The 25,911-nt window shown below is 36.8% G+C and overlaps 1 protein-coding gene across 1 annotated transcript; it reads right to left on the bottom strand.

The window, feature by feature from the left end:
• Window positions 1-74: 74 nt before the first annotated feature.
• YIPF4 (Yip1 domain family member 4) lies at window positions 75-25,911 on the bottom strand. The gene is made up of 6 exons (XM_030857986.3): window positions 25,583-25,911; window positions 11,883-12,036; window positions 10,138-10,309; window positions 8,066-8,143; window positions 4,763-4,876; window positions 75-821 (listed from the first exon to the last, which is right to left on the bottom strand). Exons 1-6 carry the CDS (start codon window positions 25,659-25,661, stop codon window positions 684-686), a joined length of 735 nt encoding a protein of 244 aa, XP_030713846.1. The 5' UTR covers window positions 25,662-25,911; the 3' UTR covers window positions 75-683.

Genomic DNA, 25,911 nt, shown 5'->3' on the forward strand with positions numbered 1-25,911 from the left:
ATCTACATCAGCAACTGTTATTAGTTTCAATTGTTATTATTAAGAATTCTTAACAAGGACATACTGACTGAAGCATGTATGAGATTTTTTTAATTATATATAATTTAAAAGCAAAATTAAATTTATAAATAAAAAGATTAATGGCCAAATTAAATAAAGTTTAAGCATCAGATTTAAAATATCTTAATTTTTAGGTTATTCAGAAATACATTTTGTGAATAATAAGAATTACTTCATAAATATATATATAAATATAAATATATATCTACAGGATCTGCAATGCAGGAGAAAACCCTTTAAAGAAAAAAATTGCACTTTTGGATTATCAGGATGCTGTCATATTTACCCTTCAAGTGAAATGTAATTACCATTCCAGGTGCTTTTGGCACAAGTTTTTAGGAGAATATTGACACAATCTTAAAAACACAATGCTTTTATATTTTATTCACTGGAATATGATGAATCAAACAGAATTCAGAATTCTGACCAAAAATATTCAGGTAACTGCAATTGCTTAATTAAATACAAAAAAAAATATTGTTTTAAAAAGACCTTAGACTGCCTTTACATCTGGAACATGTAAAATTTTACCAGCAATACGTTTTTTTCAATCCCCTCAAGCAAGAATTCCCAGCCTACACAGAAAGGTAACATTGTCTTTTTCTACTCATATATGACTTAGATCACACCCCAGTATATAAGGACAAAAAATAAATGTATAATAAAAAGATTGGATAAATCAGGAGAGGCTTTTTGGTCTTGAATTCTTCACCCACTAACAATGAAGCAGCACTGTAGGCAGCCCAAAACACACCAAAGAGCTTTAAAAAAACAAACAAAAAAGACAAAAGGCAGCATATTAGCAAGTTAATTAACATTTTGGGTATCATAAAAATAACATTTACAGTATTTTTTTAAAACAACCCTAACAACCAATTGTAGAAGCAGTAACACTTATTGAGAATGTTTAAAACTTGTTAGGAATATTCATCCTTGCTCTGCTCCCTGACTTCTGCAAATGAAGTCTTTTGTTATCAAACTTGTCTAATCATAGGAATCACCCTGGGTGCCTATTAAAAAACAGAATCCTGGGATTCATTCTAGTTCTCCTGAATCAGAATCTTTAAAGGGAAGAAGGGTCTAATTATCAGACTTTTTAACAAGTGTCCCTGGTGACTTAAGATACGGCAACTTTCGGAAAAACTATTATAGGGATAGGCAGCTGAAAGATATTTGTTTCCTGAAAGAAAACTAATTGATCTTCACAAAATAGAAATTTTTCCTTTTTTTCCCCCAAGAAGTAGAAAAACATATTAAGTGAAAATTTTACACAACATTTATTAAGTATCAAATCATTTTCCCAGGACAAGGTAGAAGTATAGTGTTACATGGAAAGGAGGAAAACCATAACATTTTGGTTGAGTTTTCTTTTTTTTTATTGTTTGAAAATTTTTCATAATAAAAAAATTTTTTTTGCTTTTTTTAAAAATTGAAGTATAGTTGATGTCCTAATGTATAGCACAGGGAACTATATTCAATATCCCATGGTAAACCATAATGGAAGAGAGTTTTCTGATTATGCACGTGCTTAATTTTAAATTATTTCAACTAGAAATTTATATAATACTTATCAATATAGTCACTGAAGGCATTTTACAGAATAAAATGAAAGGAAGAACTATAACGGTAGAAATCAGGGAAACTATGACAGAAACAGACCTGGCACAGACCAGGGTTTCTCAACCATGCACTAATCAAAATAGTTGTGGGAAGTTGTCCTGTGCACTGTAGGATGTTTAGCAGTATCCCTGGCTTCTAGTCACTATATACTAGTGCCATCCCAGCCCTCCCCATTTGTGATACCCAAAAATGTCTCCAGACATTGCCAAATGTCCTAGGGGGGCAAAATCGCCATCAGTTGAGAACCACTGGTACAGAGGTAAAAAATAAATACTGGCAGACTGACTGAAAATGTATTTGAGATGGTCCGATTTTATATTGTGCTTTTTAAACTAAAAACATACAAAAAAACCTGCAAGATATTTTAAACCTACAAAAGTATAGGGAAATAAATGAAGTAAAATTATAATCAAATTGCATTTGTATGGCATGATTAAATTTTTTTTGTAAATAAATGGTTAAAGATTGGTAAGAGTTACAGAGATTTAATGTTAAAAAATGAGTGCTTGTAGATTAAACTGTATTCTAATGCTAGAGTTAAGTGATGAGAGTTTTGCAACGTTATTTCTCAGCAAACTTTGGACTAAAACAAGAAACATGTAAAACAGATTGCTACACACAGAAGATTAAGTGATTAGGGAAAGAAATGTGGGGAAGAAAATCTAAAGTTTAAAAAGAATTGTATCCTAAACTTTTAATGATATAAAAAAGATTCTTCCGCTTTATAATAAAACATTCACATGTTGCATAAAGAACATTAAGACCAATTTTCAGTTGAACTCAATGACTAAAAATAACCAGAGGACAGTTTTAGCAATTTGGGCAGTAGTCTCAGAAGCATTCAAACATGCTTTAACCCAAGTAAAACAACACACAAGCAGTGATCCTGAATGATTCAGTAAAGTGGTATGTTCACTAAGGCTAGATAATTAAATGCCAGCATGGGGCTAGCTCTTGTACTGTAAGACTTTTAAACTAAGTGCTAATAATGACAATTAAAAAAATATTTAGGATTAGAGGAAAGAAAGCTCTTCTCCTTGGTCTCTAAAGTGTTCAAACAGTTCAAACATACAGAGATGTTCTCAAAATATTCGATTAACATTTATAATAATAACAGCTACCACTTTGCCTACTCTGTTAAGCACTATACTAGACATTATTTATACTTTAAAATCCATAACAAACCCTAAAAAGTAGTTAAGACTCCCAATTTGCACAGGAGGGTACTAAAAGATATCTCCCCAAGGCAAACAGCAAGTAAGTGGCAGAACCAGAATCTGAATTCAGAACTGACTGGTTCCAAAATCCAACTCTTCTCAATACCCAAGGCTTATATAATGTCAGTATTAGCCTGTAGTTACTCAATTCTAAAAGGAATAATTTTATATTGGAATTAGTAATAAACTTTAAGTAAAACCAAAACTCATAAAAGTTACTCTACTTAAAAATTTAAGTCGAAGTTCTATTTTCCATAAAGAAAAAAAATTATATTCACTATGTTATATACATACATGTGTTAGAGTGGTCATTTATTTCCAAAAGTTGTTCAAAATTAATAAATGCCAAAATTTAAGTTCAATCACTACTCATTAATATTTAATATTATCAGTAAATGTTTAAAGTGGGTACATATGTTAATATAAGCTTAACACAGCACAAAGAAGTCCTGATCTCTGCAACACAGAAAAGCCAATTTATTAGAACCATATATATCATATTTGGTAAAGAACTTACTATTCAAATGAGTGACAATTATTAAATAAATGTCCAGTCCCAGTGGAATATTATTTTATTTATTTTTAGCGAGGTTTTTTTTTTATTGGAGTATAATTGCTTTACAATGTTGTGTTAGTTTCTGCTGTACAATGAAGTGAATCAGCTATATGTATACCTATATCCCCTCCCTCTTGGACTTCCCTCCCACCCCCCTTCCCAATCCCACCCATCTACGTCATCACAGAGCATCAAGCTGAGCTTCCTGTGCTTTATAGAATATTCCCGCTATCTATTTTACGCATGGTAGTGTACATATGTCAATCCTAATCCCCCAATTTGTCCCACCATCCCCTTCCACACCTGTATCCACATGTCCATTTTCTACATCTACGTCTCTATTCCTGCCCTGCAAATAGGTTCATCTGTACCATTTTACTAGATTCCACATATATGCGTTAATATATGATATTTTTTTCCTCTTTCTGGCTTACTCCACTCTGTATGACAGACTCTAGGTCCATCCAGATCTCTACAAATGACCCAATTTCGTTCCTTTTTTATGGCTGAGTAATATTCCATTGCACATATGTACCACATCTTTATCCATTCATCTGTCGTTGGACATTTAGGTTGTTTCCATGTTCTGGCTACTGTAAATAGTGCTGCAATGAACATTGGGGTACAGGTGTCCTTTTGAGCCAGTGGAATTTTAAATAAATACCTCCCACAAAATCTAAGTCAGATGAACTAGAAGAAAATTTTAACATTAAATTAAAAAATTCTCTGAGTGTAATACCCCAAGGTCTGATTTGCTCTTTGTTCTTTATTCTGCCATAGACATACATTATAATTTATGGCAATTAAAAGGGGAAAATAAAAGAAATACAACTGGTATAATTAGTGAGTAAGGTCCCTGTTCCAAAACACTACGAACTGTTTGATAAACAGTTATAGATTACAAGATTCTTAGCCAGAGAACTAGTACAGTCAGCTCTTATTACCTGTGGGTTCTGCATCCACGGATTCAACCAACTGTGGATCGAAAATATTTGGGGGGAAGAAAAAATACCAGAAAGTTCCAGAAAGCCAAACTTGAATTTGCTGCACTACAGACAACTATTTATATAGCATTTACATTGTATTAGGTATTGTAAGTAATCTAGAGATGATTTAAAGTAGATGGAAGGATATGCACAGATTACATGTAAATACTACACCATTTTGTACAGGGAACTTAAGCATCTGCAGATTTTCTTGTCTGCGGGGGGGTCCTAGAACGAATCTCCCATGGATACGGAGGACAACTGTATACTTTTTTTTTTTTTACTGGGAAACAGTAAACTACTTTTTATAACACACTACTTACTTTTATAAGTGTAGACACCACTTCAAATGATCCAACCACCAAAAGTATAGGGGCTATTACAATGAGAGGAAGTAATGAATATCCTATAACTCCAAGAACTTGGCCATATGCAACCTGTGAATTTTCAAAATGTTAAATAAATATCACAGAAATCAAGATACTTATTTTAACCACTATTAAACATCATATATACTTTGTTGTACTTACATAAAGGTGAGAATTAAGAAAAAAGTATCATACCCATTATATTTCAAATTATCATATAGTCTCATATTCGTGGACAAGGTCAACAACCCACCGTGATTTCAATTATCAATTCTGATAATACCCAAATCTACATTTCCTGCCCTCTCTCTTTTGAGCTTCAGACTTATATATCCAATTATCTTGAGTATATCTCTTAGTCACTATTTCCCTTGTTGTAGAAGGAGTATTTAAAGGAACCACAACCATCTTATTTTGATGAAAAATTCCAGTCTAGAGAAGCTAGATGTGACAAATGCAGACTAGAAGGGAAGGGAGAGAAGGTAGGAGGACTGAAGAGAGAAATATTTTTTAGTGGCTACTGTGTGCCACACTCCGTGATAGAGCTTCACATATTGTGAAGATCAAAGGCACTAACAACCCTATGTGGTATTACTGTCCCCATTATGAAGAAAGTGATTCCAGAGAGACAAAGAGCTTTGTTCAGGAAAGCAAAGCTAGTTGGTAAGAGTTCAAATTAAGATCTAGGTCTTTTAACTTCTCTATCAACAGTCCTAAATTACCAAAACATTTAGTGACACCTTTTTTCACCTAAAAATTATATGAGGTTTTGTCTAGAATGTAAGAAATAATATGCAAACAAATGTCGCTGTTAGAATTATTTTAAATTTTCATAAGCAGAGTGATAAAATTACATAGATAAATGTTATTCTACATTTATTCAAGAGTTTTAAGTTAAGATGATGGATTGAGTGCATATATCTAATACCATTCCTTCATGAAACTCCATTAAAAGGGAAGAAAAAAAAGAAAACTCCTTTTTATAAGAAGCATAAACAGGAGATTAGAAGACAGGACAAGAGCAACTTAATTTTGGAAACTGGAAAGCAGAAGAACAAGAGCTTGGTGGAGACCTTTCCACCAAGTATGAGAAAAAGGCTCAAGAGTTCTGCATTTAGCATTCAGTGTTCATAGAGCAAGCCTGATATGAGTCAGCACCCACATGATATAGTAACTCTGCCTGGCATCCCTTGTGCTTTACCCTCTTCACAGAGAGTTGAATTCCAGAGTGCTGGAATTCCTAGGTTTATAGTAATTCATAAAGTCTAATTTAATGGAGCAGTGATTCTCAAGGTGTGACCCATGGACCTCTGGGGGTCCCAGAGACTCTTCTTAAAGACTGGAACGTCAAAACTATTTTTTGTAATAGGGGACTTCCCTGGCGGTCCAGTGGTTAAGACTCCACGCTTCCACTGCATGGGGCACAGGTTCAATCCCTGGTCGGGGAACTAAGATCCCACATGGCACAAGGCACGGAAAAAAAATAAAATAAATAAAACTTAAAAAAAAAAACCCAGGGCTTCCCTGGTGGTGCAGTGGTTGAGAGTCCGCCTGCCAATGCAGGGGACACGGGTTCGTGCCCCGGCCTCAGAAGATGCCACATGCCGTGTAGCGGCTGGGCCCGTGAGCCATGGCCGCTGAGCCTGCGCGTCCGGAGCCCGTGCTCCGCAACGGGAGAGGCCACAACAGTGAGAGGCCCGCGTTCCGCAAAAAAAAAAAAAAAAAAAAAAAACCCACAAAACTATTTTTTATAATAGTAATAAAATATTATTTGCCTTTTTAATTGGGTTGATATTGGTACTAATAGAACAAAAGCAATGGGTAAAACATGCTGCTTTAGCACAAATAAGGTGGCATGAAACATACTAGTAGTTACTGTGTTCTTTACTACCCCACACTCACAGGAAAAGAAGAAAAAAAGCCAGTTTCACTTAAGAATGTCCTTAATGAAGCAGTTAAAATGATTAATTTTATTAAGCCTCAACCTTTGAATATGTCTTTTTAATATTCTGTGTAACAAAATGAGAAGTACACAGAAAGCATTTCTTCTGTATCTTGATTCAATGGTTATCCCAAGGAAGAGCATTTGTACAACTGTGTGAGTGAAGAGTTGAATTAGATGCTTTATCCATAGAATACCACTTTTACTTGAAAGAACAACTGAAAGACAAACTATGATTATTCAGAGTTAGGTACTGACAGGCAACATGAATGAAAATGAATGAAGTGAGCCTCTTATTTCAAGGAAAACTGACAGTATTTCTTCCAAATTACAAAATTTCTCTCAAGCAAAAAGTAGAATTTTGGAAAACTTGTATCCAACACTCTTATCTTGATAGTTTTCCAATACAGATTTTTCTGATGAAATAGGTGGTGATATTAATGAATGTGATTTTCTGACATTGTACAATAAAACGAGTCAACATTTGGAAGATCTACAAAGCTCAGGGAACTAATGTTTTCTTAGTAGATCGTGCATGGGTAAAAAGATCCATCCAAAGTGAATTTCAATGATACAGTGTATAAAAAGTTCACTGATATGGTTTGAGATTCCTCACTACAACGAACCTTTAAGAAAATATTACTTGTTGAGTGTTGATGTAGTATCAGAGTAGAATAATCATAATCATCCAAAACATGTATTAAAATACTCTTCCTTTTAAAATTATATACCTGTGTGAGGCCTTATTTTTTACTTTAACCAAAATATAGCGTAACAATTGAATGCAGAAAGCAGATATTAGAATACAATTTCCACTAACCCAGACATTAAAGCTACTTGCAAATATGTAAAACAATACCTTTTTCTCACTTTGTTTTGAAAAATAGTTTTCATTAAAATGTATTTTTTATGTCAAAATGTATTTGGTTTACTTTTAGTTTTAAATGAATAAATATATATTTAAAATTTTTATTTTAATTTCTAACATGGTAAACATCAATAAATACAACCTACAGAAAGAAATCTCTTTGGGGACCTGAGATCAAAAAGTTTGAGAACTGCTGTAACAGAGAATAAATTGCATGCTTCCCTAAAAAGCTATACATTATTTATGAGTGAAATTGGATTTTCTTTCCTCTTTATTTCTCATAACATTTATACTAATATTTACATCACCTTAAAAGAAGTAGCATAACTTAAAAGCAATTCTGGGACAAAAAGCAGTTACAATGAACATAGCTACTGATACTACCTGCAGTATCAAAAATAAAGCTTACCATAAAAAACAAAGGCTATTTTCAAAATTAACCACTTACTTCTCCACCAAGAACTCTGGCCAGTAAAAAAATTGTTAATGAACCAAATATCCAAATGGTTATAATCCATGAGACCACCTTAAGAGAAAAAAAATTCATGCAGTTATTATCTGTGTACCAAATAAGCTGATAATTTCCCACGAACTCAATCCTCTACCATATATTTTGGTATACCCAACTTCAGGTCATAGAGAGTTTGGGTTCCCAGGTAAAACTTAATAAGAATATAAATGTGTAATGTAATTTTACATCCAAACTGAAAATTTAGCAATGATCAATTGCCTAAGGAAACCTTAGTATTTTATGATATATAATAAAAGAACTGCAAAGAAAGACCAAACTGTTGACTCCCAACCCCTGCTTTATAGCATTTTGGAAGGTAAATTCATCTGTGAAACAAGTTACCAGTCTTCTCAAGAGGTCTCTAAAATTTACATTAATTACACATTTATCCAAGTAATAGAATGTGGACGATACTTCACACAATTTTAACTCCTGAGACTTGACATAGTAATGATATATGCATATATTTCCAAGTTCTGTCTGCTTGGGGGGGTCTAGAAATAATGACACCCAGTAGCAACATAAGCACACTTATTGCCCAGATCCTGGTTTCTAAATATTCCCCAAAAGGCACTAGGACTCCCTAGAAAAATGACTGATTCTGGGCTGGGACAGGGACAATACAAGGTGAGCCCAGAACACTCTGTGGAGTCAGAAAGAAAGGAAGTACTCAAAAAAGATGGGGATATGGCAAAAGGATACAGAAGCTAACCTGAAGGCGCTCCCAATGGCTAAAACTGCAACAATCTGAGCAATAAAATAAATGACAGTATTGTATTATAGTCCAGAAAATAAAATAAATATCCATGAGTCCATACTGACAAAAATAAATGAATGATTAAGTAATGACAAAGAAGCATTCTATGGAGATAAGAATCTTCTGTTTTTAGCCTTAGAACACTTTGTTCAAATGAAAGATTATATAAAATAGATAAAATTCATATAGAGATGTTCTACATGAAGGGTTGGTGGTGGGTAGGAGACCAGACCTCCATTCAACTTCTTCAATGGTCCTTATACTTGCAACAGAATACTTGATATGAACTACTGATCCAAGGTAAATACTAATAGGACCAGTATTATATAACGTTAAGGGTCTTGCTATGGAGAGAACACTCTGGATTATCTGGTGAGCACTAAATGTAATCACAACTGTCCTTTAAAAAAGGAGGCAGAGGGATATTTGACTACAGTAGAGAAGGCAATGTGACAAATGGAAACAGACTGCAGTGATGCAGCCAGAAGTCAAGGAATGTTGGCAGCCTCCAGACATGGGAAGAGGCAAGCAACAGACTGTCCTGGAGCCTCCAGAAGAACCAGCCCTGCTGACATTTTGATTTTAGCCCTTTAAGACTCAATTTGGGTTTCTGACTTTCAGAACTGTCAAAGAATAAATCTGCATTGTTTTAAGCCACTAAACTTGTGGAAATATGTTATAGTACAAAAGGAAACTAATTCATTTCCAAATCACTCTGTGGTAAAGAGTTATTTTTTACTCCCCTAAAGCCTTAAACTAGGGATGAGGGAATGATATGCATGTGCCATATTTTGATGACAGAGATAAAGCCTCTGAGAATAGGACAAAGTATTATATAAAAACAAAAACGGATGGAATTCTTGTCATCATTTATTAAGAAGCTTACTTTAAAAAACAGAACTAAAAATGAATAAAAGATAAGAACATGAGTATTGTGTTTCAAACTCTTTATCCTTGGGAGAAATCAGAAAGGGTATGGGCAGCTGGGAGCAGTCCCAACCATTTTACCCACTTGCCATACAAATACTAATACTTTTTATGAGAATGATGATGTAGAAGAGTTTGGAAATCATTAATCCAAGGCACTCCCCACTTATTTAATTAAGAACAGCTTGTAGGGATAAACAAGTGAGAAATAATGGGTAAAGCTAAAGCATTTCTCAAACATGAAGTACTACAGTTAATATTTGGCTATTTTCAATTTTAAAACTCTTAAACTATTTAGAATTTGTGAAAAGTAAGATATACTTACCCTAAACTGTCCATATAATGATATCATGGAAAAGAAAAGAACAACAGCCAGAGGACCCCAAAAGTCAGGATTGTCTCTCACCACTTGCCTATTAAAACCAAGTGATGGCATTGGCATCAAAACACATCGAATTTTGTAGTAAATATCCTTTAGGTCGATATCCAATTCTTCCCTATAATTTTAAAATAAGAATTCTTAAAAAGCACACACTTCTGAATACTGAGACAGTTGCAGCAGAATTTAAGAAAAGTTTAAATATAACATTACAGTCACCACAGATCAACAAAACATTTGCATTTGAAGTACCACATTTCACTGGTTCCATGATGAACATTTTTATCATTTCAACATCTCTAAAGTTGGGATGCATCTCACAATAGCTGGTGTCTTACAACTGCTGTCAGTCTGGAGTGAAGCCAAGTGCTTCCAAGATCTGCCTTTCCTTTTGCCAGTCTCCTGGAGGCACTATCAACTTGGGACTTTAAATAAAATTCTCTGCTTGAGACTTTTTGGGACCGTACTGATAAATCAGACTGCAATCCTATATTCTCACAGACACTTTTTCTTCCAACACCCCACCCAGTGCCAAACAGACAAGCAAACTTCCTTGCTGTCTCTCTTTGTATGGTAGGTTATTTCTCATTTATCCTTACACTAAGGAGATACGATAGCCCTTTGATGTCCTAGCTTTATGCTGTCTTAGGTACTTTTTCTGTTTTATCAATAAACGTGAAATAACTGCATCTTATAATCCATACCATCTTAGATTTGATGAAGTTCGGTATATTAACAGTTAAGAAACAGGATGTTTTAGCACTTGATCTACCAATAATTACTACAGAGAATAACTTGGTAATACCTTGATTTTACAAAGCTATAGGTTCTTCTTTCCAAAATTGTTAAATTCTTCACCTTTTTTCCCCAAGTGATACATAATCACTTAAAAATTTTCAAGTACTATGAAGAAAGTGAAAGTATCCCTATAGTCCTCCCAGTGGTAGCTCTAGAATTTCTATATAGGAGAGAGTTTGGAGGGGTAATCTTTTTGGAAATCTTAAACTGAACTTCCACAGCACGCACCCAAGCACCTTGCTTTTTTACTTACATTGTATGTTCACTTCAGATATCTATAGACCCAGGTAAGTCCTAACAGTTTGGAGTATATTTGTGTGTGATATAGGATTATGATTCTTTTAACTTTTGCCATTCAGTAGGTTAAAAATATTCTCTCATTATTTCAGTTTTACTAGTTACAGTTGACCTGGAACAACGTTGGGGTTATGGGTACCACCCTCAAAGATCCACATATAATTTTGACTCCCCCAAAACTTAACTAAAAGCCTACTGTTGACCAGAAGCCTTCCCAATCACATAAACAGTTGATTAACATATATTTTATATGTTACATGTACATCTACATATACTTTCTGCATTCATGACATACCTTTTTCTTAATTTTTTCGATACTTCTAGGCTGCATGGTTCGTCTGCGAGTTTTTTCACATTGTTGCAAACTCAAAAAAATTCCCAATGTATGTATTAAAAATAATCTATGTACAAGTAGACCTACACAGTTCAAACCTGTGTTGTTCAAGGGTCAACTATAACAGTAAAACTGAAAATAGCTAAAACTTTTGACCAAAAAGGTTAAGATTTTCTATACCTGTCTTAAACAATACGAAAAAATACAATCATCCCACAGACTAGCTCTAAAAAACCAAAAAATACATATTATTTTTACATACAAGAGTGGCTTGTTATCTTCAGGGTCATCATCTTCAACTTCCAAAAGCCAGCCATATCCTCTTTGTCTCAGAAATGTAGTAGCTGTAGACTCTTTGATAAAATCTCCACCAAGGTTTAACTTGACATCTGGGGATGCTATTGAACCACTGAGATCTAAGGAGAAAAGAGGACAAAACTATAAACCAAGGTAAAATGTGTGAATCCTAACTAACACGAGCATATATCCAATTAAATAATTATCACTTGAAGATCTCTACATATGAACATCTGCTACTGTATACAATCTTTGTATTTTATAGTTGACAGTGATAAAAACAAAACAGCAGGCCCAAAATGGAGTCACTTATGCTAAGTATCATGTCACCAAACCAAGACTTAATTACAGTTTTGGCCTCTCCCAGAAACAGAACCTTAAACTAGTGAATCAGGAATCACCTGGTCAGCACTAGTGAAGTAATGTGCCTGAAAGACCCCTGCAATCTCCTAAAGGAAAGTGACCTTGCCATAACTAATCCACTTTTAGCTAGTATAACTTCCTTGTCCCACTTCCTTCTGCCTAAAGTCTTTCGTTTTGTACAGCTCCTCAGAGCTCCTTTCTACCTGCAAATTGGAATGCTGCCCATTTCATGTATCACTGAATAAGCCAATAAAATCTTTAAAAGTTACTCAGTTGAATTTTTTTTCAGTAATGATATCTAAAAACCACTTTTTACTTTTACAACAAGAAAACGAAAACAAGAGAGGTGAATTCACATGAAAGGTTTCACATCTAACTAGCTAGCCTTGTACCAGAATCTAGACTTAAAACTGTAACTTTAAAATTTAAATGGAAGATATATACAAAATATATTACAGGATATCACTTTGTTTTTTTTGTTTGTTTGGTTGGGTTTGGTTTGGTTTTGGCTGCACTGCGAGGCTTGCGGGATCTTAGTTCCCCGACCAGGGACTGAACCCAGGCCCGGCAGCAAAAGCACGGAGTCCTAACCACTGGACCCCCAGGAACTCCCAACAGGATATCATCTCGGAGTCCCTTCATTATTATGTACATTATGTGCTTCAGAACAAAGTGATGTATAAATTCTCTTTAAAGGCATTACATATTTATATATACAAACCATTAGACATAATTATTTGCTAAAGGAAAACCGCAGATAACTTCCCTTACTTTTTCATATATTTATTCATACATTATTTCTTTTAAAACTAAATATCTATGCTAAGTGCCTCATATATTAATGCTTAGTTTTGGATAAATCTGACTAGTAAGAGTTTCCTACTATTTCAGCTAACTTTTTTCTTTATATAATTACATCATTTATCTTTAGTTTTGGCAAAATAAAGGTTGTTGGGTTTTTTTAGGTCAATTCTAAAAAGCAGTGAAGGGCTTCCCTGGTGGTGCAGTGGTTAAGAATCTGCCTGCCAATGCAGGGGACACGAGTTCGTGCCCCGGTCCGGGAGGATCCCACGTGCTGCGGAACGGCTGCGCCCGTGAGCCATGGCCGCTGGGCCTGTGCGTCCGGAGCCTGTGCTCCGCAAAGCGAGAGGCCGCAGCAGTGAGAGGCCCGTGTACCGCAAAAAAAATAAAATAAATAAAGCAACAGAAGGGCTTCCCTGGTGAGCCATGGCCGCTGAGCCTGCGCGTCCGGAGCTTGTGCTCCACAACGGGAGAGGCCACAACAGTGAGAGGCCCGCGTACAGCCAAAAAAAAAAAGCAACAGAAAAGTAAAAAAACTCAGTAGTTAGCCTAACATGTGATCAAGCTAACAGGTAAAAAATAATGTCGGAAAACAATGAGAAATATTAAAAAAAAAATAAAGGGGGGGGGGTGTGTGTGTGTCACTCCAGGAGCACAGCTGTCTTACATTAAACCACGGTAAGAACCAGCTTGCTTGATCGTCAACTCTAGGACAGGTGTCCAGAATTATAAAACACTGATCTTAAATTAATCCTTTCTTACTACACTATAATATTCGTGTCATTTTCTAAGTAAAAAATAACATAAAGATAATAATAAATGTAAATGGTTTTAAGAGGAAATAATCTTTGAAAGAAATCTTAAAAATGTTTCCACTACTGTTTGGGTTCAGAGAGAGGAAAGAATATCAGTAAGTTTCAAGTTTTATTAAAAGCCACCTGGAAAAACTGCAGAACAAAACTTAACAGTAATCTTCCCTCCCTTTCAACTCAAGTGTATTACTGGGTGAGGGATCTTTTCTCTGAATCTTCTCCTCAGCCTGAGAACTTCACTTTGAAGAATTCAGTCAGTGTAGTATGAGAGTATACTCAGGGTGAGATTTACTGATCTGCCCCTACAAAAGTTCTAGATTTCTATGAAAGAAGAGTAATCTGCAATGAACATGAACATTTTGTTGGTACTTGCCAACTTCTTACATAACATGAATAAGCGTTTTCTTACTTAACAAGCAACCAAGAGCAAGGACAAAAATAATTCCATTTTATCTGAATGAAAATGAAATGAAATCCATGTGTGCTTAAATCTAAACCAGAATTGACTATTGTGCAACAAAATAAAACAAGCACATGTTTCATACTAAAGGGACAAATTCCACTGTTCCATTTTAGTTATAAAAACATTTTAATGCGTATATAGGCCAATGAAAGAGCTCAAGAAACCAACACAAGTATATAATGATTTTATAATTGCTAGACCTATATTGGAGTTGATTTTGTTACTCCATGAGAAAAACTTTTAAAGCCTTGTATAAAATTGTGTCCTAGGTTTTATATATATATATATATATTTTTATATATATATATATATATATATATATACTTTTTAATTTTTTATTTATTTTTGGCGGTGTTGGGTCTTCATTGCTGCGCGCGGAAGCGCCTTCTCTAGTTGCGGTGCACAGGCTTCTCACTGCGGTGGCTTCTCTTGTTGCAGAGCACGGGCTCTAGGCACACGGGCTCAGCAGTTGTGGCTCACGGGCTTAGTTGCTCCGCGGCATGTGGGATCTTCCCAGATCAGGGCTCGAACCTGTGTCCCAGGCATTGGCAGGCGGATTCTTAACCACTGCACCACCAGGGAAGCCCCTAGGTTATATTTTTATTCATATCATTTTGGTTTACGATTTCAGTAGCTTTACTATTCAATATTGCCAGTTAATTTTCATATTGCACATAATATTAATTAAAATCAATTACATCTCCTGAGCCTACCTTTAGAAAAATCAAATCCCATTTTGGCATAAATCAGTTATCTAACAGAAATTTCTTTTATTTGCCTTATGAGTCTTTTAAGTTTTATTTTGAAATAATTATAGATTCACAGGAAGTTGCAGAGAGGTTATATGCACCCTTCACCCTGTTTCCCCCAATGGTACCATACCATCATACGTACTATCAAAACCAGGACACTGACACTGATACAGTTGATAGACCTTATTCAGATTTTTACCAGTTTTAAGTGCACTTATTTGTGTGTATGTGTGTATAGTTCTATGCAATTTTACCACATTTATGGATTTGTGTAATGCCTTACAAGTTTAAAATTTATGAAAAGAAATAGATTAATTTTTTTAAAAGATAAATCTTGCTTAACTACCTTGTTTTCTTCCCAAGAAAGGTTGACTAAAAAGTCATTTTCAATTTTCAAACACATAAGAAAAGCTATTCTTGCACCCATTATATATCATATATTGTACTTCTTGAGCACATTGTATAGAAGATACTTGTGATAATATCTATCTGGATATAATTTTTTAAAAATCAAGTAGGAAACTTTTAAAGAGGAAAAACTAAAGATTCCTCTATCAACACTACTAAATTATATTAGAAGTGACATCTTTCCTGGGGAGGGAGAATGTCACACAAAGTAGGCTAAATGGACACCTTAACAGAGTAACAGAAAATTATTGTTTACTCAAAAAAGCCTATTAACACAAAAATTATTGCATTATTATGTCTATAAATTACTGATCACAATAAAGTATTATGAGTTGTATATACTATCATTTTTATATAGGAGTGTCTTAGTCTGTTTAGGCTTCTATATAACAAAATACCATAGACTGGGTGGCTTATAAACAATAGAAATTTGTTTCTCACAGTTCTGGAGGTTGGAAGTCTAAACTCAGAGTGTCAGCATGGTCAGGAAAGGGCTCTCTTCTGGCTAGCTGACTTCTCCTTGTGCCCTCACACGGCAGAAACGGGTAGGGAGATCTGTGAAATCTTTTTTATAAGAGCACTAATCCCATTTATGAGGGCCCCATCCTCATGACCTAAGTACCTCCCAAAGGCTCCACTTCCCCACTGGGCATTAGGATTTCAACATATGAATTTTGGGGGACACAAACATTCAGACCATAAAAAGAGGTAAAAACACTGAGGAAGGCTGAGCTCAAAAAGCAATATATTGAGCCCAGTCCTCTTCTGTAGACTTATACAATCAAGTGTCAGTTTAACGTTGTAGTTATTTCAAAAGCATTTAAAACTCAATATTCCAAAACTGAATTCTTGATAGTTAAGGTCTTCCTCCAGTTTCTTATTTCAGTGAATAGTACCACTAATCCCATCCAGCACTGTAAACCAGAAGTTTAATTATCCTTGACAATTTCCTTCATTCACATGCTCCCCACACCATTCAACCACAACTAAATTCTATCGCTTTTACCCCTAAATATTTTTTGAACCTGCCCACTTTTCTCCATTTCTACCACCTGCACCATGCTCATGCAAACTAACATCTCCTGTCTGTATGACTATAATGGTCTACTAACTCCTCTCCCTAGTCATTCTCTTTCCAATCCATTCTCACCTATAGGCAGAAGAATATTTTTAAAATGCAAATCTTTCACTCTCCCGTTTAAAATCCTTCAGTGGCCTCCCTATACTTTTTCAGCTCAAATCTAACAATCTCTACATGCCCTATCTACTTCTCCAGAACAATTTTCTGCCTCCCTACCCACCGTGACCCTATGTTCTAGCCATATTAAGCCTCTCAGTTCTTTGAATGAACCAGGATCCCTTGTACCTCAGGGACTTTGTACCAGGCTGTCTCCCCTAACTTCAGATAATTAAATGCCACCCATTCTTCAGTTCCTAGATATACTTTGTTTTTAATATATAAATTTATTTATTTTATTTATTATTTTTGGCTGCACTGGGTCTTCGTTGCTGCGTGTGGGCTTTCTCTGGTTATGGCGAGCAGGGGCTACTCTTCCTTGTGGTGCAAGGGCTTCTCACTGCGGTGGCTTCTCTTGTTGCTGAGCACGGGCTCTAGGCAAGCAGGCTTCAGTAGTTGTGGCATGCGGGCTCAGTAGTTGTGGTGCACAGGCTTAGCTGCTCTGCGGCATGTGGGATCTTCCTGGACAAGGGCTCGAACCCGTGCCCCTTGCATTGGCAGGCGGACTCTCAACCACTGCACCACCAGGGAAGTCCCCTAGATATACCTATTTAAAGAAATTTTCCATGATCTTCCTGACTAGATTAGGTTCCTTTCATAGTCCCCTGGACTTTTCCTTCATAACATTTATCACTGTTTATAATAATGTATTTGTATGATTATTTGGATAATGTCTGTAAGTTCGCTGATGGGAGGAACTAAGGTGTGTTTGTTGTAGTTTTGTTTTGAACACGTATCTCCAGTACCTATAACAGTGCCTGGCCCATAGTAGGCAACCAATAAATGTGTGCTGGTTGGATGAATTAATTAATATAAGGGCAAATAGTTCCACAGAGCTTATATCAAGAAGAGACATCAGAGGTTTTTAATAAAGTAAATATACAAAATCAGATTTGCATTGTGTAAACATAATCTTAGCTGCACTGTGGAGGGCTGATTTAAGTGGGGGAGAGATTTGAGGAGGGAGTATGGTCAGCAAAAAGTATAGATGAGAAATGGAAAGGACTTGAACTAAGGCAATGTCAGTAGAAAGGGAAGGACAGATTAATTACATAGCTATTCTGGAACTATTCTGAAATAATTTGATGACCAACTGAATATGAGAAAGTGAGAGAGAGACTAGAGACAAGTTTCTGGCCTTTGGCAAAAGGAACTATATCACAAACAATAAGTCATTTTCACTTTAGTACCTTTCTCACTTTCAACATTGGTTAATTAATCCACCAATAAATATTTAAGGATTACTTATTTCTATAATGCCCTGAGAGTGATATAAAGAAGTGAGATACTTCAAGGAGTTCAAAATCCAACTGACAGTATATCCAAGCAATGGAATTTTATTCAGCCAGAAAAGGAATGAGTTACTGATTCATGCTGTAACATGAATGAACCTTGAAAGCATTATGCTGAGTGAAAGAAACCAGTCACAGAAGGTCACATATTGTATTACCCCATTTACATGAAATATCCAGAATAAGCAAGTCGACAGAGACAGAAAGTAGATTAGCAGTTGCCAGGGACTGGAAGGCAGGGAGGGAATAGAGAGTGACTGAAAATGGGTACAGGGTTTCTTTTTGGAGTGCTGAATATGATACAAAACCCTACTAGTACTGTAAAACACACTCTTGTGTAGGTAAATGACAATGCCTATTGCCAACAGATCATAGGTGCCATAGGAGTAAAGAGACCTAAGCTATCAAAGAGGTGGTCAGGAAGGCTATGTGGAAGTAGAACTGGAATCTGGCCATGAGAGATAAGTGGATGAGCAGAGAAGGAATAAGAAATCATTCCAAAGATGGGAGAAAATATCTGCAAATGATGCGACTAACAAGGCCTTAATCTCCAAAATATACAAACAGCTCATGAGGCTCACTATCAAAAAAACAAACAACCCAACTGAAAAATGGGCAGAAGACCTTAATAGACACTTTTCCAAAGAAGACACACAGATGGCCAGTAGGCACATGAAAAGATGCTCAACATCACTAATTATTAGAGAAATGCAAATCAAAACTACAGTGAGGTACCACCTCACACCAGTCAGAATGGCCATCATTAAAAAGTCTACAAATAACAAATGCTGGAGAGAGTGTGGAGAAAAGGGAACCCTCCTACACTGCTGGTGGGTATGTAAGTTGGTGCAGCCACTATGGAACAGTGTGGAGGTTCCTCAGAAAACTAAAAATAGAATTACCATATGATCCAGCAATCCCACTCCTGGGTATATATCCGCACAAAACTGTAATTCAAAAAGATACATGCTGGGACTTCCCTGGCAGTCCAGTGGTTAAGACTTCGCCTTGCAATGCAGAGGGTGCAGGTTCGATCCCTGGTCAAGGAGCTAAGATCCCACATGCCTTGGGGCCAAAAAAACAAAACATAAAACCGAAACAATATTGTAACAAATTCAATAAAGACTTTAAAAATAGTCCACATTAAAAAATCTTAAAAAAAAAAAAAGATACATGCACCCCTATGTTCATAGCAGCACTATTCACAACAGCCAAAACATGGAAACAACCTAAATGTCCATGGATAGATGAATGGATAAAGATGATGAGGTACATATATACAATGGAATACTACTCAGCCATAAAAAAGAATGAAATCATGCCATTTGTAGCAACATGGATACAACTAGAGATTATCATACTAAGTGAAGTAAGTCAGAAAGAGAAAGACAAATACCATACGATATCACTTTTATGTGGAATCTAAAATATGGCACAAATGAACCTATCTACAAAACAGAAACAGACTCTCAGACACAGAGAACAGACTGGTTGCCAAGGGGGAGAGGGGTGAGGGAGAAAAGGACTGGGAGTTTGGGATTAGCAGATGTAAACTATTATATATAGTATGGATAAACAACAATATCCTACTAGCACAGGGAACTGTATTCAATAACCTGTAATAAACCATAATGGAAAAGAATATTAAAAAGAATGTCTACATGTGTATAACTGAGTCACTCTGCTGTACAGCAGAGACTAGCACAACATTATAAATCAACTATTCTTCAATAAAAAAGAAATAAAATTTTTAAAAATAATAAAGAAATCATTCCAAGGAAAAGAAAGGGCAGAGACAAAGGCATGGAAGCCCAAGGCTTATAAAAGGCACAGAGTTCAAAAGTTGTGGAAGATAGGTTGGGGACAAAGTGTTAAGAGAATAAATATCAGGCAAAAAAACCCTAATATTTTTAAACTTGTCTTTATAGGTAAGTGTTTCTTTATGCATGTTCTGTGGAATCTGGATCCTATGAGATGCCCTCTACAAAAAGCTTTTGATATTCACTAAGTTTGGAAAACCCTGCATACTACAACCTCCATTTGGAGTTTCAGAACTAATATTGTCATATTAAAGGCTCTGGGAATTCTGCATTAAGGAAACTGGTTTAACTTAGCTTAACACATTATTTACCCAATTTTTGTCATGCAACCTTTCCCCTTTGGGAAACACTCCTGAAGGTCCTTCTGTAGATGATAGGAAGCAAGTCAAGTTCCAGCAGAATGGTAGGAATTGCTGGATGCTGAGGAAACAGGAAATAAGAGATAGTTTAGCTGTGAAAGTAAGGAAAAAGGGAAGTAGTAGATTTAATTAAAAATTCTGTCAATTAGGAGGGGACCTGTGAGTGATGATCGTGATGGAAGAAACAAAGGAGAAATAAAAAATGCTAGAGAGAAAAACAAAGAAAGGTTCCAAAAGAGGCAAGAAGATATGCGAATAAAAGCACTAGTAGAGACTTATCCTTGGAAAGGAAGAAAGGTTTCCTTTAAGATTTGGAGGAAAGATGAATGTTTTTTTTGTTTTTTTTTTGAAAGATGAATGTTTTGATATACATAAAATGATCATTAGAGGGAGAAAAATATGAGGACGGGAAAATGGCTATTGGGTGGCTTAGATCATCTTTCTTGGTTAGTTGTCTCTGTTCATGCCCTTTCCAACCACTTGTTGGACTTCTGTTGAATTAGTGTTGGCTTCAGTTCTAGCAGCACAACACCTTTATCTTAATCAAAAAGTATCATGTAGTCATCGAACATTTATTAAGTTCCTGCTATATACCAGGCTCTGTGCTAGGCAGTGGGTATGATACTGGTAGACAGTAAAACACAGCTTCTAACCCCAAGGGGCTCATGGTCTAAATCAGCATTGTTTTAGGTCTGTGAAGATTGAGAAGTATAAAATACAGGGACTGCTTCGACCAATTATTGCATTTGCATAATTTATAAGTGAATGCTCTTCCCTTTTTTCAACCTGAAGAACTCCTTTTCCTTCAAAATGTACCTCATCTGTCTCTGAAGACTTCCTTGATCCCTTCCTGCAGTTAACCACTTCCACCTTTGAACCTCTTTTTTTTTCAATTAATTAATTAATTTATTTATTTTTGGCTGCACTGGGTCTTCGTTGCTGTGCGCGGGCTTTCTCCAGTTGTGGTGAGTGGGGGCTACTCTTCACTGTGGTGCACGGGCCTCTCATTGCAGTGGCTTCTCTTGTTGCGGAGCACGGGCTCTAGGTGCGTGGGCTTCAGTAGTTGTGGCACGTGGGCTCAGCAGTTGTGGCTCATGGGCTCTAGAGAGCAGGCTCAGTAGTTGTGGCACACGAGCTTAGTTGCTCCACAGCTTGTGGGATCTTCCCGGACCAGGGCTCAAACCCATGTCCCCTGCGTTGGCAGGCGGATTCTTAACCACTGAGCCACTGGGGAAGTTCCTGAACCTCCTTTTTATAGCATTTATTATGTATGATGAATTCTTTAAAATCCCATTCTTATTAAGCCATTTCTTGGTTAGGGACTTCCTCATATACAGTCCCTTGCATATGGACATACTCCATCCTACATATACAAAACATTACCTATCTTTCAAATTTTGGCAAAATATGACCAATATTAAATTGTCCCTGATCTTCTAGCTATAAAAAATTTCCTCCTCTTTTTGTTGATCTTTCATAATATTCTAAATCAGTGCCTCTCAAGCTTTAATGTGCTTATGAATCACTTAAGGATGATCTTGTCAAAATGTAAATTATGATTAAGGCAGATTCTGCATTACTAGAGCCCAGTAATGCCAATGCTGCTGGTCTGTGGAAATAAAGCAGGCAAAGAACTACTTATTTGTGTGACACAAAATAAAGTCAAAGGACTGTCTTAAAGACGTCTATATTATACTTAATGGTATCATTACTTTTTTTTTTTTTTGGCTGCGTTTGGTCTTCATTTCTATGTACGGGCTTTCTCTAGTTGTGGTGAGTAGGGACTACTCTTCGTTGTGGTGCGCGGGCTTCTCATTGCGGTGGTACATTCTTGCATTTATACACATGCATTTCATTACTGCTTTTGGATGTAGTTTTACACCACAGAACTGAATATAAAGTCTGGATTTCATTATTCATTTATTTATTCATTTACTAGCTTATTCACATAGTCTACGTTCTTTTTTTTTTTTTTAGTCTACGTTCTTTTAACTTGTACTTATGGACCTTGCTTTTATACACGTTACCTTAAGTAATTTTCACAATATTCTTATAAGTGTGATTTTCGTTTTATGGATGAAAATGTGAGTTTATAGAAGCTATGTAATTTGGCCAATATCACATAGCTTCTGTAAGAGTCAGAACTTTAACTGAAGTCTTCTGGCTCTAAACCAGTAACTTTTTAGTTATACCATCCAAAATGTGCTAGGTTTTATAGTCCCAAGTATCAATGTCATAGGAGATAAAAGAAAGCAGAAATCATTTATTCCTTCAACAAACAATTACTTTGTGATGTTAATATTCTGGGTTCTGTGCTAAGTGCTGGGATATAGAAAAAATTAGGGACATTTCTGTTTCTGAGGAACAGTTAAGCAAAGTTTCAGCAAGAAAGGAGTATTTGAATTCAGCCTTAAGTTTCATCTTGGGGGTTTCCCTGGTGGCACAGTGGTTGAGAGTCCGCCTGCCAATGCAGGGGACACGGGTTCGTTCCCCGGTCCGGGAGGATCCCACATGCCGCAGAGCGGCTGGGCCCGTGAGCCATGGCCGCTGAGCCTGCGCGTCCAGAGCCTGTGCTCCGCAACGGGAGAGGGCCACAACAGTGAGAGGCCCGCATACCGCAAAAAAAAAAAAAAAAAAAAAGTTTCATCTTGGGGTAAGAAGGAGAAAAGCATTCTAAGCATGAGGACCTTGATACACATAGGTTTGGAGACAAACACCAAGGCACATTTTAAAACAAAGGACATGTACAAATTAGTAATGATAAGTATCACTGAGAAAGAGACTTGGACAGAATCTAGAAGCAAGGTATACAATAAAACCTCTACAAGCTAAAAACATCCATGGTTAGATAAACACCGTAAGAGGGGAAAAGCAAGAATTTACGTGACACGCTTAGAAACTAGAGAAGAAACTTGGTGTTGCAGAGTCAAATGTTTATGTTAGAGAACAGTAAAAAAATAACCGTGGCACCAATTAATAATGAAATCCAAAGCAGCAGCAACACTGCTAACAAATACTGAGCACTTAACTCTTCTAGGTGTACTAAGTGCTTTGCATTTGCAAAATGTTTGAGCACTTGGGTATTATTATTCTCATTTTATGTATACGAAAACTGAGGTTAAGAGAGATTAAGTAACCTGCCCAACATCACAAAGATAGTAATTGGTAAAGACAGGATGCAAATCCAGGACTCTATACTTCAGATACACTTTTCAGTTTACAAAAATATATGTCAGACTCATCATGGTTTAGTATAAAGAAATCTTAGGAAACAGAACGCTAGCTCTTAATTCCAGATCCTTCATGTGGAGGTTACTGAACTTCTCTAAGCCTCAGGTTCACTAGACCTAGAGTCTGTCATACAGAGTGAAGTAAGTCAGAAAGAGAAAGACAAATACCGTATGATAACACATATATATGGAATTTAAGAAAAAAAAATGTCATGAACAACCTAGGGGTAAGACAGGAATAAAGACACAGACCTACTGGAGAACGGACTTGAGGATATGGGGAGGGGGAAGGGTGAGCTGTGACAAAGCGAGAGAGAGGCATGGACATATATACACTACCAAACGTAAGGTAGATAGCTAGTGGGAAGCAGCCGCATAGCACAGGGATATAAGCTCCGTGCTTTGTGACCGCCTGGAGGGGTGGGATAAGGAGGGTGGGAGGGAGGGAGACGCAAGAGGGAAGAGATATGGGAACATATGTGTATGTATAACTGATTCACTTTGTTATAAAGCAGAAACTAACACACCATTGTAAAGCAATTATACCCCAATAAAGATGTTAAAAAAAAAAACACAGGAATAAAAAAGCTCAGCAGGATTCTTAGAAAGATCAAACAAGCCGTTTGCTTAAAATACTGTAAATTTAAACTGTATAATGTTATAAACTTGAGGGTATTATTATACAAATATCTATCCTTGTCTGTATATCCCTGGATATACAGGAGTCTATACAATCTTGGAGACTATACGGAGAAGTCTGAATAAATCTTACGGATTTTACTTATTCCAGGTTTCTTGGTTTAATATATGGAGTCAATGGATTAGCTTGTTATATTATTGTCAGATTTCTTAGGCATATTTAAGAAAGGTAATTCCTGGAGGAAGTGGGGGTATTAGAACTATAAACACAGATATATAAGTCTGAACAAACATCAGGTTGTGATACTCAATTTTTTGTGTATACAGACAATTTTTCCTTAAAGTCTGGAAAACTATGGTTGGTTATTCCTCCCCAAGCACTAGGCTACCAAATGTAGATGAAACAAACTAAAATATTTTGGGTTGCTATATTTCACCAAATTTCCATATTACATTTAAATGTATCAGCTATGTTCTCTATGATAAAAATTGTATTTTGCATTTTAATATAACCAAAACTACAGTACTATTTTTGTTTTTAAACAACGCCATTCAAAAACCAATACGAGGAAAGCAAAACAGAAAAAGGAAAAGCAAGCTATATTAACTGATGCATTACAAAACTCGATTTCTCAGGAAACACACTAGGTCCTTCTCTAGAATGTAATTTCTATAGTTAAGTATAACTTATTTTTCCATATCCAGCACTTAAGTCTGGTCACTGGAAAATTACTGGTATACTGGTATACAAAGTCTAACAAAAGTAGCAGAGAAAGATTTCAGTTACAAAGAGTCTGGTAAAGTACAGAGGAAAACAAATTCTCCCGTGCTGTAGAAAAATCTCTCCAGCACAAATGCTTCCTCAAAACAGTACATAAGGAAATCTGGAAAGCAACTGAAACTTCTTGTAATCCAGCTGGGTGTTCCCAAATATATCTGGGTCTACTTCTCTGAATATTGAGGTCAAACACCATAAAATAGGAGGAAAACTGTAACGTTGGCAAGATACCAGGTTCCATAAAACCTACAAACTCCTCGAGGGAAGTTAGTATTAGCAGCGCCTAATTTAATCTCAGCAAAAAGTTATGTGCTGATAAATAACAAAGCAACAAGCTCTCGTTCCTCGTTCTCATTCTTTGACACCTAGCCCGGCCAATCTAACCATCCCTTTCTGAGCAATGCCAAGTCACTTTAGAAATAAAATCTTGGGGTCCCGTGGGTGCCCTCGAGGTGGGTAAGTTCGCCAGAAAAACCTGCCACCAGACGGTGTAGCGAAAACCAGAAGCTGACCGAGTCACTTGGAAAGTTCCCCACACCCCACTCTCGGCCACTCGGGCCTCTGGGAAGGCCCGGCGGGAGCAGAGGGCTCGAGTCCCCCATGGGTCAGCTTCTTGCCCGTCCCCACCGGGCCACAACCGCCTCGGCCCCAGAAAGACACTGCCGCGTCCGCCCGGCGTCCCCCAGGGCGACTCACGGGGCTCAGTCTCACCTTCCGCGTCTGCTGAGGAGACAAAGGTGAAGTCCCCGTTAGTGGGGGAATACGCAGGGGGAGGGCCCGGCGGCTGCATCTCGCGGCCCCACCGAGCCCGCGGCGCAGGAGGAGGCTGTGGCTGGGCCCAGGCCCCAAGGCGGCCGCGGCACCGACCAGCACGCGCGCCCGACGGCGCGACCCGCGAGCCGAGATATGTAGGCTGGGAACGAGGCCGGAGACGAGCGCAGCTGGCCGGGGGGCTGCCCCTGAGGGTCCCCCACCAAAGTCCTCTCGGTGGCTGCCGCCCAGAAACCACAAAGCCGGCGCCCTGACAGGACCATAACAGT

Source organism: Globicephala melas, chromosome 12, assembly GCF_963455315.2.
Source record: "Globicephala melas chromosome 12, mGloMel1.2, whole genome shotgun sequence".
Taxonomy (NCBI): Eukaryota; Metazoa; Chordata; class Mammalia; order Artiodactyla; family Delphinidae; genus Globicephala; species Globicephala melas.